The sequence below is a fragment of the Onychostruthus taczanowskii genome, unplaced genomic scaffold (assembly GCF_017590055.1).
Source record: "Onychostruthus taczanowskii isolate IOZ18803 unplaced genomic scaffold, ASM1759005v1 scaffold41, whole genome shotgun sequence".
Taxonomy (NCBI): domain Eukaryota; kingdom Metazoa; phylum Chordata; class Aves; order Passeriformes; family Passeridae; genus Onychostruthus; species Onychostruthus taczanowskii.
Window position 1 is genome coordinate 3,957,643 of NW_024501571.1, and position 17,684 is coordinate 3,975,326.

Sequence of the window (17,684 nt, forward strand, 5' to 3'; positions counted from 1 at the left end):
AGAGAAGGGAATATGTCTCTAGTTTTAGATCTTCACAATAGGGAATAAAAACAAAAGCTCTAGCAGACTTTTAAGATCAAAATCTGCTGTCAAATTCATTAACGTTTTTGAGAGATGCCTACAGTTGCTGGGGAAAAATGGTTGTGGGTTCCAAACCAGGACTCTGAGTAAAATCACTTACACTCAGTTATAAGATTCAAAGGCTATGCGTAATTATGAACCCTTTCAGGGCTGCTGTGATTTCTGAGGGCTCTGCACTGTGAGAAGAGTTCCTGCATTCTGGGTCAGAGCTGTATCAAGTCCAACAATGATTTCTGTCTGGCTTTCCCCCCTCCTTCCCAGAATCTATATTTAGGACTTAAGTATGAAATATTGAAAGTTTTTTTGAGGTTAAGCATGCCAATGTCCTCAAAACTCCAGCAGGCACCAGCTTACATCACTTGGCGCTTTAATACTTATAAAAGTCTGGCTGCTCACCTTAAATTAAAGCTATCATCAGGTGAAACATTTAGTCTGTGCTTATTCCCCCAGGCTCCATTTTCAGGCAATGGAGAAAGAAAAACAATTCCCAAGGTTATTCACCTTGCCCTGAGATGAAGCACCTATTTTTCTCCATTTCTCCCCTGGTTCTTTTGACAGAGGACTTTTGTGATAGCTAAATTTAGGCAATATGAATCCTGCCATTGGTATCTTCGTAATTTTTGAATGAGAGTCATCAGTAAGCACATATGGATAATCACCTCTATGCTCCTTAGGCTCCTCTTAAGATTTTAAAAATATCTCTTTAGAATGGGATCAGATTGCACATAAGTGTGTTTTAAGATTATCATTAGCTGTAAAAAACATATTTCAAAATGTCTGTAAAACAACAACAAAAAGAGGCATGCCAACAGCAACTACAAGAAATAGCTCCATGTTGCATTTTAAGGATACTGAAGCTTTACTTAGGAAAAATAAAAATCAAAATAGTGAAGAGACCTCATGCATGATTTCCTCAAAACCTCCAGATTCGCTTATAATAACATCAAACTTGTTACCATTCCCAAATAATTACTGTAATTTATATTCCAGTGCCTCAAAGACCAAGTACCATCAGGGCATTTCTCTATAGCACACAAAATAGAGTATAGTCAGTCCTGCTTCCAGTACAGAAAAGCAGCTCAAAGGTTAGATGAAAGAAGTAACTCTTCAAAATGAGCATCTGAGGCAAAGAAAAAGGTCAAACATCAGATTCTTTTACTTTCTTTTTTTTTTTTTTTTTTTTTTTTTTTAAATAAAGGAGTGATTAGTTAAATTCAAGTCTCATTTCAAAATAAGTACTTTCTTTAGAAAATAGCAGGCATCCAAATTATGGAAAATCTGATCTTTAAGAGAGTTGACTTGAGAACATTTAAATATCGAGGGCTGGAATCTTCTTCTTTTCTTTTTAACGATGAGGTTTAGAAAAAGATAGAAGATGATATCATTTCCAAAAACTAGCTCTGGATTGCTGCATATAGTTTGACATTCAAGATATTTTAATATTATCAGCTAGCACTGCCTGCCATCCGGGATGAGCAATGTTTTCTTGACCAATTATTTATATGCCTCTAAAACAAGAGTGAGTTTTGAGAAAGGATTTATTTGAAGGTGGAAAGAAAACTTCTCCATTAGAAGACAGGATCACAAACAGACTATGCCAAATACCTGCTTTATTTAAGGGAGAATAAAGCTTCAGTAAATGTTATGTGAGGGTATGGAAAATTCTGTCATAGTTTGGCAGAGACATGCCTGGCGTAGGCGGGTGGGCATTCAAGCCTGACATAACTGGCAAAGCAGCAGTGGTGACATGAGAGGACATGAAAACATGAGGGGTGAAAGGTATGACCTGGTGTTCTCAGAGGGAGAGAAGTTGCTTGCCAGAATATCTCAGCTGGGAGGGAACCAAAAGTGCAAACACAGAAGGCAACCCCAGCTCCCACCGTCTGTGCAAACCCAGTGAAGACAGCAGCTGAGATGTCAGGATGGTCTTTAGACCATGCCCCTATTACTGTCAGGAAAAAATCCTTTTCATTTCATAGTAATTAAAATGCTCATAGATGTTTTATTAACTCACACTACAGAGCCACATAGATTTTATAATTCATCCAAGCACTTACAAGTAGTTACTTGTGTTAGGCTGTCAAGACAGAAATGATTCAAAACCTTGTGTACCGAGCTTCTTGGAAGACATATCATTCCCTAACACAATGGTATTAGAAAGACTGCTGACAGATAGTGATCAAGAGATTTCATTTTGCTTGTCATATGGTGGGTTGTCAATTCTTCTTTTTGCTTTAGATAAAAGCTTAGTTGCATTAGATTTCAATAATGGTGAAGTTGCAGGTTAACATTTTTCAAAAGCACCAAAGTGACTTCAGTACTTAAATTCTATTTTCAAAATGCTGTAGATACCTGAGAACAGAAGTCTCTGCAGTAAATGGAACTGAGACATTATTAAAGAAATTTATGGAATGGTGGGGAATAAAACCCCAACTCAAGAGGGCCAAAGTTTGTACCCTACTCCAGACAGGTTTAAAATATATTAAGTTTTTTGATGACTAAAATTCAAGGACAAGCCAAAGATTTCCATTTTGAACATACTTGCTTGTTTTAACACCAATGTATCCACTGCAGATTTCCTCCCACAGTTCTAAAAATATTTCTAAATGAGAATTTAAAGATGGCCTTCACCTCAAAATACAAGATTCCCTGAGTTTTGCTGAAGATTTAAGCAGGTGATTCAGTGATATTTCTACAAAGTTTTCCATTAAAAATATATATGCAAATTATTAGTTTGATTTTTCCTCCTTATTTTAACAGCTTAGAGGAGGAAGTGGCCGTTTAAACTTTACTCTCCCCTTGAGTGAAATGAAAAATTGAACCAGCACATGAAAGTGGAAAAGTAGCCCAGATTTTCCTTCTGTTAATACTAACCTAGTATTAAGCAAATAAATAATCCATGCGGTTAGTCTATATTTAAAATATTTGTTCTTCTTTAAATATAAAGTAACTTCCACAGAAACAAACAGAAGTGGCTAGAGACTGAAATCATTCCTTTGAAACTGAAGCTGAGTATTTTCTCCTTTAAGCTCCAAACATCATCTCCCTCATGCCCATAGGGCTTCACACTGTGCTCCAGGACTCCATTCATTCCCTGCTCCCCTCCACTGCTGGGCTCAGAGGCTGGCCCAGGAAAGGCTGGTTACAAGCTCAGCTTCCCCAAGATTTTATGAGTTTATCTCCATTCATAGGTAGTAATTTTTTTAATGGTGAATTTCTCAAGTTAAACTGTATTTTTTCTAATACTTTTGGTTTGCTGTTATTGCAGGTACTGACAATGTAATGTTGAGAGCAAACACATTTGAAACACAACTGCCATAGCAGCTATAGAGCATCTAAAAGGAAAAAAAATAGGCCAGACCTTTATTAAATTTTAAAAGTATGCCTTCGCTACACTCTTGTAAAGATCCAAATAGGGTATTCAAATCTCTAGAGATCACCAGTATAATTTCTTTATCATGTTCCATTTAAAATTTAATTATGTAGTCTACAACAAGAAGTATCTGAGTACTTTAAATAGGTCATGCAATGAACAACTTAATATTATTGTAAAGTTTTCCTTGTGAAGATCTCTTCTTTGATGTGCTGTTGCACACAGAAAGCCTTTCTTCGAAAAAACAATATACATTCATAGCTATAATAATGTCATTTAATATAAAAATTGTAAAGCTTCTTTATCACATTTAAAGTCTGAATTTTCAATTCATTCTCTAGCCTGAGCTTCCTGAAATCATCAGAAATAACTGGTAAATTAGAACTGACACAATATAATTGTACTGAATATTTCTATATCTTTCTACAGGCAAAGTTAATCTATTATCTTTCCTACTAAATGATGTCCACCAACTCACATTTTTCTATTTTTGCCTATCAGTGATACACATACTTCAGTGGCAAGAGGAAGGGTGACTTCTTCTTCCTTTAAATATAATCATTAGAGAACCATCAGCAGTGTTTAATGGAAAATGAATATGTTAAAAAGCCACACTTACCAAGACACTTTGTCATATTTGTTTTTTTAAAAAAATGCACATCTGTAACCTTTCTTGGTTACTACTGAGATGAGAAAATATTCAAAATATACTCCTCTGTACTTCCAACTAATTACAGGGCTTTATGGGAGCGAATCCCTAATTCCACCTCTTTAACTGAACTATGAAAAAATCAGAAGGGCTTTTTGAGGCTTTTTTAAATGACAACAACAGCAATAAATAATTAATGCCACCAGTGCCTAAACTTTCTTGACAGCCAGACAAAATATTCCAAGTACAGAAACATCTGTTCACACTTATGCCACTTGCAGTGAAAACCCTTTCACCAGGTTTGAGAGTGCATGAAAATGATTTGATCAATCCTGGCCACAAATATATTCAAGAGTAATCACTGCTCTGGGAAAAGGCATTGTGTTTGCCTGAACAAAGGAGAGTTGGATTTCTGGTGCTACAGGGGAATTGCTGTGCCCCACTGGACAAAATACAGTGATGGGAATCCCAGCAATGATGGGAAAGTGGTTATTAATTTTGTTGTTTCAAGGTGCAACACCTGAAATTTTATATGTTGTAAAGTGGTTTCAGGGTGAAGGTGGAAGAAGATGTGGGGAAATTAGACTATTTCACTGTTATGAATTAATAATAGCAAAATGAGTCACTTGACGTTTGAAAGAAGAACAAAAAATATTAGATTACTACATCACAACATAAGATTAAAAACCCCAAGGAGCTGTTTGCTTAGAGAAATTCAGGAACAGGTGAATCCTGGAGAAGAGTGGAGGACAAGCCAACCTGTGCTTAGCTGGAAACATTTGTTTTAAATTATGACAAGATCATTTGGTTTAATATTTATAACACAATTACAATGCCTTGTGCACATTGCTCGTATAATCTGATTTTACTTGTGACATCTTACTGCAGTTGAAATTAAAGCCTTGTGGTAATAATTCAAAAAGCACATTTAGACAATCATTAATGGCAAGTACGAAACGGGATGTTTATTCAAGCACTTATGTGTCTCATTTTAACTTTAATTTGAAGTGGAATTCATTTCTGCAGTGTAAGAACTCCATGTTTCCAGTATATTAGTCCTATAATACCTCACCAAGTGCAGTGAAACTGGAAATTTTTTTTCTCTTTTTGGTATATGTGTGCGTGTATGAAGAAATGCAATTATTTTGCAAGGAAGACGAACAAAATCTTTGGTGTCTGGTAGACCTGATCAGTGGTCAGCTCTTCAAACACATGGCAAAATTTCACAGCATATTTACTTGCACAACCATGGAGGCCAAGTGACAGTAAACCAGAAGAAGATATGTATCTATTAAATGAACAAATCATATAAATCACATTAATTTGTACACACAGAAAGGGATACATTACACAGGGAGAAGTCATCATATATAATTGAAATAATAATGTTTTTACAGCTTATCAATATAAAAAAACAACTAATATACACCACACACCCTCCAAAGAAAGGTAAATATTTTTTCTCTGCCTTAGAATCAGAAGCATCTTGCACGTATTATCATGCTTAAAGAAAACTGTTCTTCCTGTTGAAATATTCTTTTTATATTATTTGTTGTTTGAACTACAACACTGCTTTAATCAGAGGATAGCAAAACCCCCCAAAAGCATAACCCCAGTAGAACCCCTTGCACCTCAGAGAGCAAAACCAGTGGCAGAAGGTACAAGGGGGCTGAGAGCATCGTTTTTTAACTCACCAGGCATTGCTGACAGATTACCATATCAGACTTTTTTGTTTCCCTTCTCTCCACCCTTTTCTCTATCTGCATGATTACAGCATTTTATTGCATTCTCTGACAATATGTAGACAGGTCTCTCTTCAAAAACCTCTATCACAGCCTGGGAGCCTTGTCTACTTCTATTATTTTATGAAAAGCTTTCTCAGCATAGAAGAATTTGGTCTAAGCTGCTTTCCTGCTTTCCAAATGAAAATGCCTTAAGATCACAGCTTTCTTTTTCCTCCTACCTCCAAGTTCCCTCCTCTCATCCCTCAGGTGAGATGTAAAAGCAAAAGCCAAACCACCTGCCATGGGTATAATTGCACAGCTGGAAGGAAGCCACAGCTGGGATTTTTCTCATCAGGTGCACGACTGTGCTGAGCCTCAAAGCAACTTCAACCCGTCGCTTTAAGCTGTGTGGGCTTGGCTGTGCCAGTATTTCAGTGTCATTTGTCTGTCTGTGCCATGCAGGGAGAGTTCTCCTCTCTGCACCCCCAGTTCTCAGTATCCCAGCAGTTTTCCCTAGGAAAAGGATCATGTTCTGCTTCCAAAGGTCGTGCTTCTTTCAGCACCTTCCAGACATTGACACACAGATGCAGTTTAGAGCAACTTGCTTACCTTGGTAACGTTCCAGATAACTCTGTGGCAGTCTCTCTGAAAGACACAAAGGGAGGGAAACTTAGTTTGTGTTTTGAACAGCTATAAAATTTTTAAGATGTCTTTGTAGTGCTTGTGTTTTATAGGAGTGCAGACACACAGCCGCAGCTCCGTACGCAAACGCGTCACCGGCGGATGCGGTGCCCCCCGATCATATACAAAAGAATGTGAAAAAACAGACGATGGAGTGTGATCTAAGGATCTATCAGAATCGAGTTCTCCGTGGTACAATTACTCATTTTTTAAGGCATAAAATTATCACTATTTCAAATGCCAGCACTGCATGATCTTACATAGACAAAACGTAGCACTGGGCCAATTTTCCAGTGGAAAATGTTCCCTTTTATTTCAGTGCTGAAGCAAAAGCAAGGCATTAGACAGTTCTACAATCAGGTTGTGCACTGAGAAAATACCATGTTAATGTTAAATCTTCTTATTCTGGTCCTAAACAACAGCTATTTTCCAAATATGTGACTTTCCATCCAATTTACTTGTCTGAAACCCTTTTGTGGGTGTGCAATTTATTTGAGGGAAGCTGAGTGCGAGAGAGTGAAAGTAGGCTAATGTAGTGTTATGCCACATTAAAGTACAATTAAATACATTACCATTACCTATGTACACAGGCCTTAAAATACATCCCAGATTTATCACCACTGCATGTCCTTGCTTCCCTCCCCAGCAAATTTGCCTTGACCTTATCCAAGAATCAGGAAAATAGCTGGATAGCTCCATTTCTCATTTCTCTCCCATACACAGGACAATAAAACAGCAAGAAGGCATAAGAGGCTTCATTGTCTTAGACTTGACCAGATGCCTATCTCATTGCACAGTCTTCTTGCCCAGTTACAAAATTTATACCCAATATACAGATTTTCTGCATGAAAGGTACCTGGTTAGTTCATACCCTGTTTGCATTAGCTGAGATAGAAACTGCAAAATTTCACATCTGTATATGGAACTTAGGATATGGAACAATTCTCAACATAATATTTTCTTATTATTTACAGCAGAGAAAATCCTTCCATCCACTTTTACAGTTGGAGGGGAATCTTTTTTTTGTAAGGAGAGGTGGTAATAATTAAGATAGGTCCCAAAATCTTCCTTGCCTAAACAATTTCCAAAACTATAGATCTATTATCTCTTTGTAGTGAAACAGTCCTCTATATTTTTGTTGCAAGAGCATGAACCTTATATATACACATTGAATCCCAAAGGCTAATTTATTTATGAATCCAGAGGAAAAAAATAAAGAAATAAAGTTTTAAAGGCTCTTCTAGAGTTTCCCCATGTTTCGAAGTCACTTTTCTTGATGGGGCAACGACAGAGTTAATATATTAAAACCAGAACAATTCAGAACTCCTCTTCAGGAGATTGTTCTAGATCTTTCTAGCACTTTTTGGCCCTACATGAACTGTGAGCAGCAATGAGGGTCTATTTTTTTTTAATTGCAATTTTTTTTTTTTAATTTATTTATTTATTGGACATCCAACAGTGACACCAGACGTTTTCCTTAATGGTCTCACAGACAGTTGCAGTCTCCATTACAGTGTCAGAGGAAATGAAATGGTCCATCTAAACATGCACAGCTTTCATTTTCATAGTCTCTGTCTCCAAGCTGTGCAGTTTACTGGGCACAGAAGGTTGCCTTAAACCTCCCAGTGCTTTGCTTCAAAAGGCACAGATCATGACTGTGTTCAGTGGTCGCAAAGAAGATTAGGCAAGAAATAAAAAATGGTTCACACCCTTTTCTTGCATGCACCATTCGGCAACAGTCCAGCAGATATTTAAGGCCCCTCAGAAAAAAACAGTTCCCACTCCAGCTAAGGCAGACAGGTACATATTTAGCAGGTGTCTGTGATGAACAAAGTCCACGGTATAAACGACATCAAAGGTGAGAGCCAGGAGAAAGAGCAAGTGAATGTAAAAAGATAAGAAAAAGAAATTAGAGTAGAGCAATATAGACTCCATTTCTGTGGGGTTATTTGATACAGCTGTACATTTTAGATATTTTATTTTCATTAAACTACTGCACATTGGTATCACACCACCTTATTTTCCAAGCCCTACTCATGACTTGTACACTTCAAAAAATTAATATGATATTTTTTGTAACCTATCAAAGAACCAAATCACTAAATGGTTCCAACAGTCAGGACATTTCCCCCTTCCACTGTTAATCCCAGACATCATCTCTTTTCATTGAAATGCTTTTTTGCTTTTTTTTTTTTTTTTTTTTTTGGAAAGAACCTGGATCTGGGCATCTCTTTGTTTCTTCTTCTAAAGGGGCTTCGTAGCCTTTAGCTACCCATTACTGTTCCAATAAAGAATGGCACAAACTTTATTGCTTTAGGGTATGGCAGCACATTTTATAAAATAACAGTTGCTCATCCAGCTTAAAGAGACAACCAAAATCATGGGTGGGTGCTGCAGGAAGCATCAAAAAGCAGAATCATGTAGGTTTAAAAGAGAGTGTTAAACTGGAACCACACTCAGTTTCTGAGCAGAGCAGTGAGTGATTGGTGCACCTAAATTTCTAAAGATTTTCATTCTTGTTAAATAACTCTCTCTGCAAGGGATGTTAGCATTGTGGAAACAATTATTAAATAGTCAATGCAGTGGTAAAAAAAATCTGAATGTGATCAGAATGTTAAAGACACTGCAGGTCCTTAACATACATTTTTAATGTAATTAATTTTGTTGCAAATTTCACATTTGATCAGATCAAATTCCATTTTTGAGCAAAAATATGTAAGGTAATGGGTTTTGAAATACAGGCCCAACTCAAATAAAACCCAAAGTCACAATAAAAGTCTGATTAGTTCCTAACTATCCAAAGATTTCACTACTTCTCATCAACTCAGTAAACACTTCTACCACAAAAACAAATTAACCCCACGTTAGATTATGAAACTAAAAATATTATTTCCCAGAAAGTAAACACAATTATCCCCACCATGGCATTGAAAATAAATGATACATGGACTGCTGGAGATGGTTAATGTCCATGGTAAGTGCTCCTATAAATATCAGGAATTGAAACACCACTCTATAAATATATTTCATGGGAGTTTAAAAAAGAAAATCTTTTGGAGAAAATTACTCATCAAGAAAACCCTTAAAGTTTGTTTAAAGATAATAGATACCCATGCTGTAGTCATTCAAGAATCTGAAACTAGATTTGCACAACCAATTTTCAGACCCCTAGTACTCCCCAATGACACACACAATAAATATAACTCACAATTTACTGTATCTACAGGAAGCAAAAAAATCTTGGATGAAAACAATAAGATAACACTCAAAGGGAGAATGAATATAAGATCATGTATTTTTACATCCTGCCAAAGATATGAAAGGATGACCTTGAAAAAGAGTGAGGATGGAAACTTGAATTCTTTGTCAGAGCTGCCCTGAATTCCACTGAAATCAGCCCCAATGCAAATGGGATGAGCTGATGCTCAACAGTGCTAAGGCAAGGAGAGGACCTGGCTGAAGACCCTGGCAAAGCTGGGATGAGCAAGGTGGCATTATGGAAGAGCAGGGCAGCATTCCCAGGAAGGTCATTTACCGTTTCTAAGCGTTTTGTGTTCAACTACAAAGGACAGATTTGGGACAACATGATCTGCACACATGGAAGATGTAGGTGCTGTTGAAACCAGGAGGGTTCTGGGTGGGAGGTCTGCACCCCAAAATATTGCACCGGCCCATGGGGTCCTCCAAAGAAGCAAAGTTATGAATTGCTTCTGAGACCTGTGAAGAGCTTTGTCCTACTGCAGGAGCTCTGCACTCTCGAGAGGACCATGCAGCTCTTCTCAAAGCCCAGAGAGCCAGTGTGGGTGAACCAAGCACCACACACGCATTTTGTCATTTCTCTCTACAGGCTGAGAAATCCTGCCCGTAGGATTGGTGTAGGATGTATACCAAAGCAGAAAAGTATAAATATTTTAGTCAAAACCTTACAGTGAAGTGGAAGTGGGAAGATCTGCATAAAGATCAGCAAACAGACTTTACTGCCTAATAGTTCTGTTTAAAAAGAGTTGTTCAGAAAAACTCTTCGTAATATCTGGAAAGTGTTGTGTTTATATTAAATGTTTTGTTCACTGAGCAATCATATGGTGCTCTGCTCGCTGAGGCTGACTGGCAGCTGTTGTTACCCACCTACATGCAGGATTTGGTACAAAACAGCTCTGAAGTTTGAAACTGCAACATTTTGCAGTTTGCCCAGAGAAGCTGTGGCTGTCCCATCCCTGGAAGTGATGACAAGGCCAGACTGGATGGGGCTTGGAGAAACTTGGTCTAATGGAAGAAGGCAGAAGGCTTGGAATGAGATGATCTTTTAGGGCCCTTCCAACCCAAACCATTTGATGATTTTTGCTGTGTTTCTGCAGTGATGTAAACTGAGGCACAAGAGTCAGGGCAGGTTTTAAAGGGCAACTGAGGTCATCTGGGCTAAATGCATTCCAGTAACCTGAGCAAGTACTGAGTTCAAACCATAGAAGTCAAGACTACTCTTGGAAATCTTCTTTTAGTTCTGCAGGATCATGACCCTTAGTGATTTGGAAGCTTTAGGTCTCCACAGAGAACAATTTTTGTTCTGAAAAGGAAAGCATATGGATTCTAGCTAAGCAATCTGTCGGGGTGCTGGGGAAGATGCAAAAAAAGGCAACAACACATTCCTGCAATTGCGTTACTGTTCTTCCTTCTTCCATCTCACACTTCGGGGAGAGGATTAAGCCCGCCTACGGCACACAAGGCACACGAGGACAAGGGTGAAGCTGAAGGGATCTGCATGGTGTGCTAACACAAATGCAGCTCAAATGCAAGCAGAAAAGCCCCAGGATGCAGAATAGGGGATTCTTCCAGTTTGGAAAGAGAGGTGTCCTCACCCTGAAGTCTTGGTTGTAGGCATCAGAACCAGCAGTCAACATTTCAGGAAGGAGGGTTAAAAGGTCCTGTCCTCTCCAGGACAGGTGACATCACCCCTTTGATTCCCTGGGAAGTACAGAAGCAGTAACTTCCATTACTTGTGCTCATTTTCCTTAAAGCACAAAAAACTTCAATGGGTTAAGCTGGTATTTTGGATTTGGGTGAAACATTCAACCTTTCACTAAACAAGAGTCCTGCCATTGACACAAGCGTTGATCTTAGTGGATGGGATGTATTTGTAAACAGAAAAAAGCACATGTTGAAGAAAAATGATGTATTTTGGATGATCACTTGAAAAGTTATAGATTTTTTTTCCTGGAATATCCACTGGGCATAACTGGATAATGCCAAGAGTGCTGATGTATATAACAAATTGCAATAATGTCAATAACTAGGAAGTTTTACCTTGAAATATTTTCAAATATTTCATAACCATAAGTTGTACTTTGCTTTGCCCCCAGGGAAAATCAGACTTGCCAGAACAAACAATTCACCTGATGCTTTTGACCATTTTCCTGGCTCTGCCTCTTCACTGACACTGCACCACTGACTGAGCAACACAAGAAAATTGGGGTGGAAAAGGCTCTAAAGTTTGTTGTTGAACAACACCCCTCAACCAGACCACCAATAAAGCTTTTTTAATTGTAGGATCCACAATTGCAGACACATTCTCGGCTCCTAAACATGCATCAGCAACGTGTAAAAAGACAGCCACTAACTGTCCATATAAAGCAGAACTAAAGAAAAGTTTACAAAGGGATAAGAAGGATTTTCCACTCAGAGCAGGGGAGAACAGCTGAAGAGGAACTTTAAATTAGCTTTAAAATAAGGTTGTATCAGGAGGAATATAATTACTTTCTTGGAGTTTCACCAAGACTTGGGAGTCAATGCCTCTACTCTTGCAGAATGGTGCAGTGGGATTTTTAATGACCACAAATGGTCACGACATTGATTTTACATTCCAGGTGAAAAATGGCACCTCCAAAGACACATTGTTGTCTCTGCTCTTCCTAAAATCACATTGGGGACTGTGTCCGCCTTGACTTGGAAGAATTAATAGTGTGTATTGAAATACCATTGTGAGACACAAGATATTTCACTGGTCTTAAATTGGATAGTTTCTCAGATTTGTTAGCGTGCAGCAACATAAACTGGCTACATTTGGATAAAATATAGGGTTTCAGTTCTGGATTAAGTTTTGCTATGATTATTTTAATAGATTTTAGAGAAGACTGTTTTTTCTGTATCACATGCTCTTTACACATCTTTTTGGTAGAATTGTTCCCTATGCCAGCTAAGCATCAAAATGGTCAAAAGCAACTTAATCTTTTAAAACCCTAAACTATTCAAAACTATCAAGATTTCAAAGTGATACTTCTGTAAGTATTTTATCTTTCACACAGTAAGCAGCAAATAAATACAATGCCATATCTTCACACCAAGCTTAGCTACCTAACAAGGATCACACATTTGCAGCAGAAATTCTGCATAAACAGTCTCTGAATGTGCTATTTAAGTACAAGCTAAATATTCTTTTTTTAGGAAGTGATGTAACAAGTTCATATGTAAAAATCTATTTCTATGCAATGTGACATTCTGCAAGATTAGCTGACTGAGATAAAGGACATGAACAAACATGCTTGTTGTTTTCTCCCATGATTATTTTTAAAAGCCTCATTTTTCAGTATTCTAAATTTGCTACTTCTGATTTTTTTTTTTAATCCTCCTTAGGTATGAGGAAAGAAATCTCTATGTAGTCAGTGATAACCACCTGCCACAAAAAGTGTTCAATTCCAGTGTACATCCTGTGTACAAATAATACCCCAAAAACCTGCCCTCATCATCATTGTGAATACTTTATATATTTTATAAAAACTTAAGCTTTGATTTACCCTGAACCTAAATACTGTAACTTACAAGTCAAAGCATAATTCAGGCCAAATTCTCACTCCTTTCAATTTAACTACCACTCCCAGCTAAGATTTTGGCCCCTTGTCTAACTACCCACCAAGGACATCACTTGAAACCTCTGTCATACATCTTTTGCTCTGCTATTAAAGAGTAAGATAGAAATTAATAGGTGGGAGAAACACAGCAGTGTCCATTTGAGAGGCTGGTAATGGGGATGTGGATGGGATGCGATTCAGCCAGGGTCATCAGGGAGAAATGCCAGGGCATGGAGAGGAAATGGAGATCCCACTCTGGTGCTTTGCTCCAAGGTCAGACCCTGCCTTTGTGGACGTGGCTGTTGCTATGTGTTTTCTCAGGCAGGTGGAGCATTTTGAAAGTTAAGAAAGCTTGGAAAGTTTGGAAATGAAGAAAGAAAGCACTGTGGGTACAGGATTTGTCTCTCCAGGACACGGCAAGCAGCAGGAAGAACGGGGGAGAATCCACCATGGTGCTGACTCCAACACCCTCACCCTGTTAGTACAGGAAGAGAAAGAAGTGATGCACAGGCAACTGCCTCAGGGAGCTCAGCAGGAGGAAAATACCCTCTGTCTCTCTCCAAAATGAGAAGAGAGATCATCCAAAAGAGAACAGATGTTCCTCCCCATATGCTCATTGAACCTGCTGTAATCTCCCAAGGTAGAAAATCTTACACATTTGGTATTTGACTGACCTGTGGCTTGTGCTACCCTGCCACTGGTGCAGTGATACTTTACCACCATCTCTTCTCACTGTGCCAAGGAAAGGAGGGGAATCACACCCAAAGTCTCGGCAGGAACTTCGGGTCAAACTTAGCAGTACAAATATAGAACTGCAGGAGAATTCTGGGCCATGTGCTAATTGTACAGAAGAATTATGGAGCCATAAAATGGTTTGGGCTGGAAGATCATCCCATGGGCAGGGAACCTTCTACTAAATCAAGTTGCTCAAAGCCCCTTTTAACCTGGCCTTGAACACTTCCAGGGATGGGGCAGCCACAGCTTCTCTGGGCAACCTGTGCCAGGGCCTCACCACCCTCATAGGGAAGAATTTCTTCCTAATATCTGATATAAATCTACCCTCCTCAGTTTAAATCTGTTAAGTGTTCTGTCACAGCCACTCCCCAATGAAGAGTCCCTCCTTCTCTTTCTTGTAGATCCTTTCTGGTACTGGAAGATGCTCTGGGCAGCAGGGATCTTTCTCTTCTCCAGGCTGAGGAACCCAAGAAGTCATACATTCACAAGGTTGCATGAGATATATGCAAAAAGACATAGAAATTATTCAAGTTCTATGGATGGTAATACCCTAGCTTAATTCCTTATTTTCTGACCTGTTGTACAGGGCTTCAGTAAGTATCTTCAGAAATTTAAGACTTTGCCAAACTTGTGTAGGATTAGAGGCCCCATTATGTGTACAATTCACATAAATGTCTTTATGATGAACCCTTGGTTGGGTCAAATGTTGATGTCTTCAGTGATAAATGCCAAAAACAAAAAGCCACCCTAACAACTGTTTTCTTTTAAATGCCCACACCTCACTCTTCCTGCCCATTTTTCCCTCACAAATCTCACAATGTCAACAGTTCAAAACTCTGGTGTTCCCTGATGTCAGATGTTTTCACTAATATACACAAACTTCAAGCCACTCAAAAAGTTTGGAGGCTTTATTTAAACTTATTTCAGAGAAGTAACTTGATTCTCTGCCAAGAAATGCCAAGCTTGGAAATGACATCTCATCCTAGTCTCAAAATACGTTAGTGGAGCTAAACAACTTGGATACTTCAGCTATTATGTATTCAAATAGTCACTCGTTTTCTTAGCCAATGCAGACTGGGCTGAGATGGGCGTTTGGGGATCTCTGAAGTTTTGTGAAGGAAGGACTTCTAGAACAAAGTGAGATGCTAAGTACCTTGGGAGAACCAGCCTAAGTTAGGAAGGGGATGGTATTGTTTGCCCGGTTCAGTATGCAGAAATACAGGAATAGCATTGGCAACTACCAGGGGAAAAAAACACAGACAAAACCAAACAAATTTTAAAAAAACCCCACGACCAAGAGAAATCTCCCCCAAAACAACAACCCCACTGAAAATCCCACAAATCTCTTTTCGTGCACCTGCTGAAATGATTAGTTCCTTTTTGTAGTTGTTAATCAAGGGTAAATTTGCTTCTTAGCTCCTTTCTGTCCTGACATTTCCTCCTTGTAATCTAAAATAAAATTATGCCAGGTTGAAACATAGGGTGGAATAGGAAAAATGTAGAAAGGACTCTGAACAGGCCTGCCAGCCATGAGTCTGTGTCCCATTAGCTGCAGTTCAAAACAGTCCTCATACTATTTCCATAAATACTGTGGTATCTTCTGGAGTATCTCAGCACAAACTGCAACAGATGTTGGATGCTATTATTTCTTCATACTTGCTCATTTGTTGTTCATCTGTTATTTTTTTCCACTTTATTTCTCTCGTGCCACCTGTCCTCCCACAAATCAGAAATGTTAAAAACAACACAGTCAACTTTTGTTCTTATTGGTGCATCTACCACTGCTCAAAATTAATGGGAGAGGGAAAGAAAAGAGATTAAGATCTAACTCCCTGTCTTATTTCTGACCTTAAAAGGGTGGGTAGAGTTTATTTTTGACAACCCTAACCAGAGAGAATAAATCTGCTGAGCTGTCCACCTCAGGAAATGGAAGTATACAAGTGCCATTGTACTCTAACAAGTTCATAAATAATATTACTGAACAATATAGCGATGGTGTTGTGAAATTACGATATAAAGTGGTTTAAAGTGTAAGTTACCCGTGATATAAATTTACAAGCAAGCCCTTTTCTCCCCAGCCACATCCAAACCCAAAGATGTTAAGATAGTTCTTTAATGGCAAAAACTATTAGACTGCAATATGTAGCAGGTTCATCTATTAATCATCAGACCATTTATGTTCTGTAATTCTACCACAGTTAAATAACATGGACTACTAAGTACCTGAATCGGCTATTAGCAACCATTCCTGCTCATTAAAACTCACTTATTTAGACTTTAGCAATGGTAAATGTAACCAGCCCTGGAGGAGTGTCACAGTGCTTGGAAATGGCACATTAAGCTTCATTTACCCAGCTACACTCAAAGGCAGAGGGGGAAGGGAAAAATACAGTGACGGTCCATAACAAAGCTCAGGAGCTTTCTGAAGCTGCATTAAGAAAATGACAAATCTTACAAAGAGAGCCATAAAGATTCCTCAAGTACAACAGTGCGGCAAGGAGCTATTTATCACAGTTTGTTGAAGAGACTCCTACGTTTGATACTATTGGACTGTGAGAGATGATTATTAAATGTAATTACAGAAATAGCACAGAAATAATAGTTTATTGCAGAGCATAAGCAACACTGTTTTAACAAAGAGGAGTGGGGAACATGTTCAGCATTTGCAATGGTATCATTAGCTTTTCTGGGAACACATACACAAATGTATACACATTTGATTCCATGTTGGCTTCTACTAACCAGAATTATCCTTCAAGAATTTCTGATCTGGGTCAATGAATCTGTCTATATGTGGAGTGTGGAAACAGGAGCCAAAGTGGATTTCTATTTGGGTGTCAGCTTTTATTCCTTTCCTACTTAACACAGATTTATTAAAAAACAATCACAGCCTGCTGTCAAGAAATACTGCTTGCATTTGCTTATTAGCAGCCCCATAATAGATACATTTTTGCTACGGTGCTGCCATTTGAAGTGAATTATTTATTTAGAGCATGCCAGTTATCACTAAATTCTCCACACAGTAAAAAAACAAGTTTTGATTTCTTATTGCTACCTGCAGGAATGAGTTTAATTTCTATTACAGTTACACCACAGCATGTTTTCTTGTGTACTCAGCCATCCATTTTATCTTTTCTTTTTGCTGTGAAGTGATTCCACCCAATTTCTTTTAGCTTTTGAATATATCTGCCACTCACTTCTTGTGCATTATTGTCCATCTTGGTAAAATCTTTTTTATTAAAACCATACAGTTCTTTCAGAGAGCCTTCTCTGCTGATTTGCGGTAGGTATCCACACTTTTCCCAAATTACAAAGACAAAAAAACTTAGAAGCACAGCTTCTTACAACTGGGGCTATGGTTTGTGGCAGCAAGCAGGGCTAAAAAACAGCCCTAACTCAGCAGTTCAAAAGCTCCCTTCTGGTCCACCAAGTCTTAGGCTAAATTAACTCTGCTACTGGCCCAAGACTGAAACATTTTGCAAGACTTTGTTCTGGAAAGAAGGCATGCAGCAACAGATGGGCTTTATTTATTTTTGGGTAAAAGGAACAGCTTAACACAGGTTGGGAACATGGGAGAGCATCCTGGCACATCAAGAGAAAGG

The 17,684-nt window shown here is 38.4% G+C and overlaps 1 protein-coding gene across 2 annotated transcripts in view; it reads right to left on the reverse strand.

Annotated features, from left to right (window-relative positions):
• Positions 1-17,684, reverse strand: part of CELF2 (CUGBP Elav-like family member 2) — a 376,192-nt gene that overhangs the window by 301,332 nt on the left and 57,176 nt on the right. For both annotated transcript variants that reach the window (XM_041413436.1, XM_041413440.1), the window contains exon 2: positions 6,437-6,472. In XM_041413436.1, the coding sequence (XP_041269370.1) occupies positions 6,437-6,472 (36 nt within the window). The remainder of the gene's footprint in view (positions 1-6,436; positions 6,473-17,684) is intronic.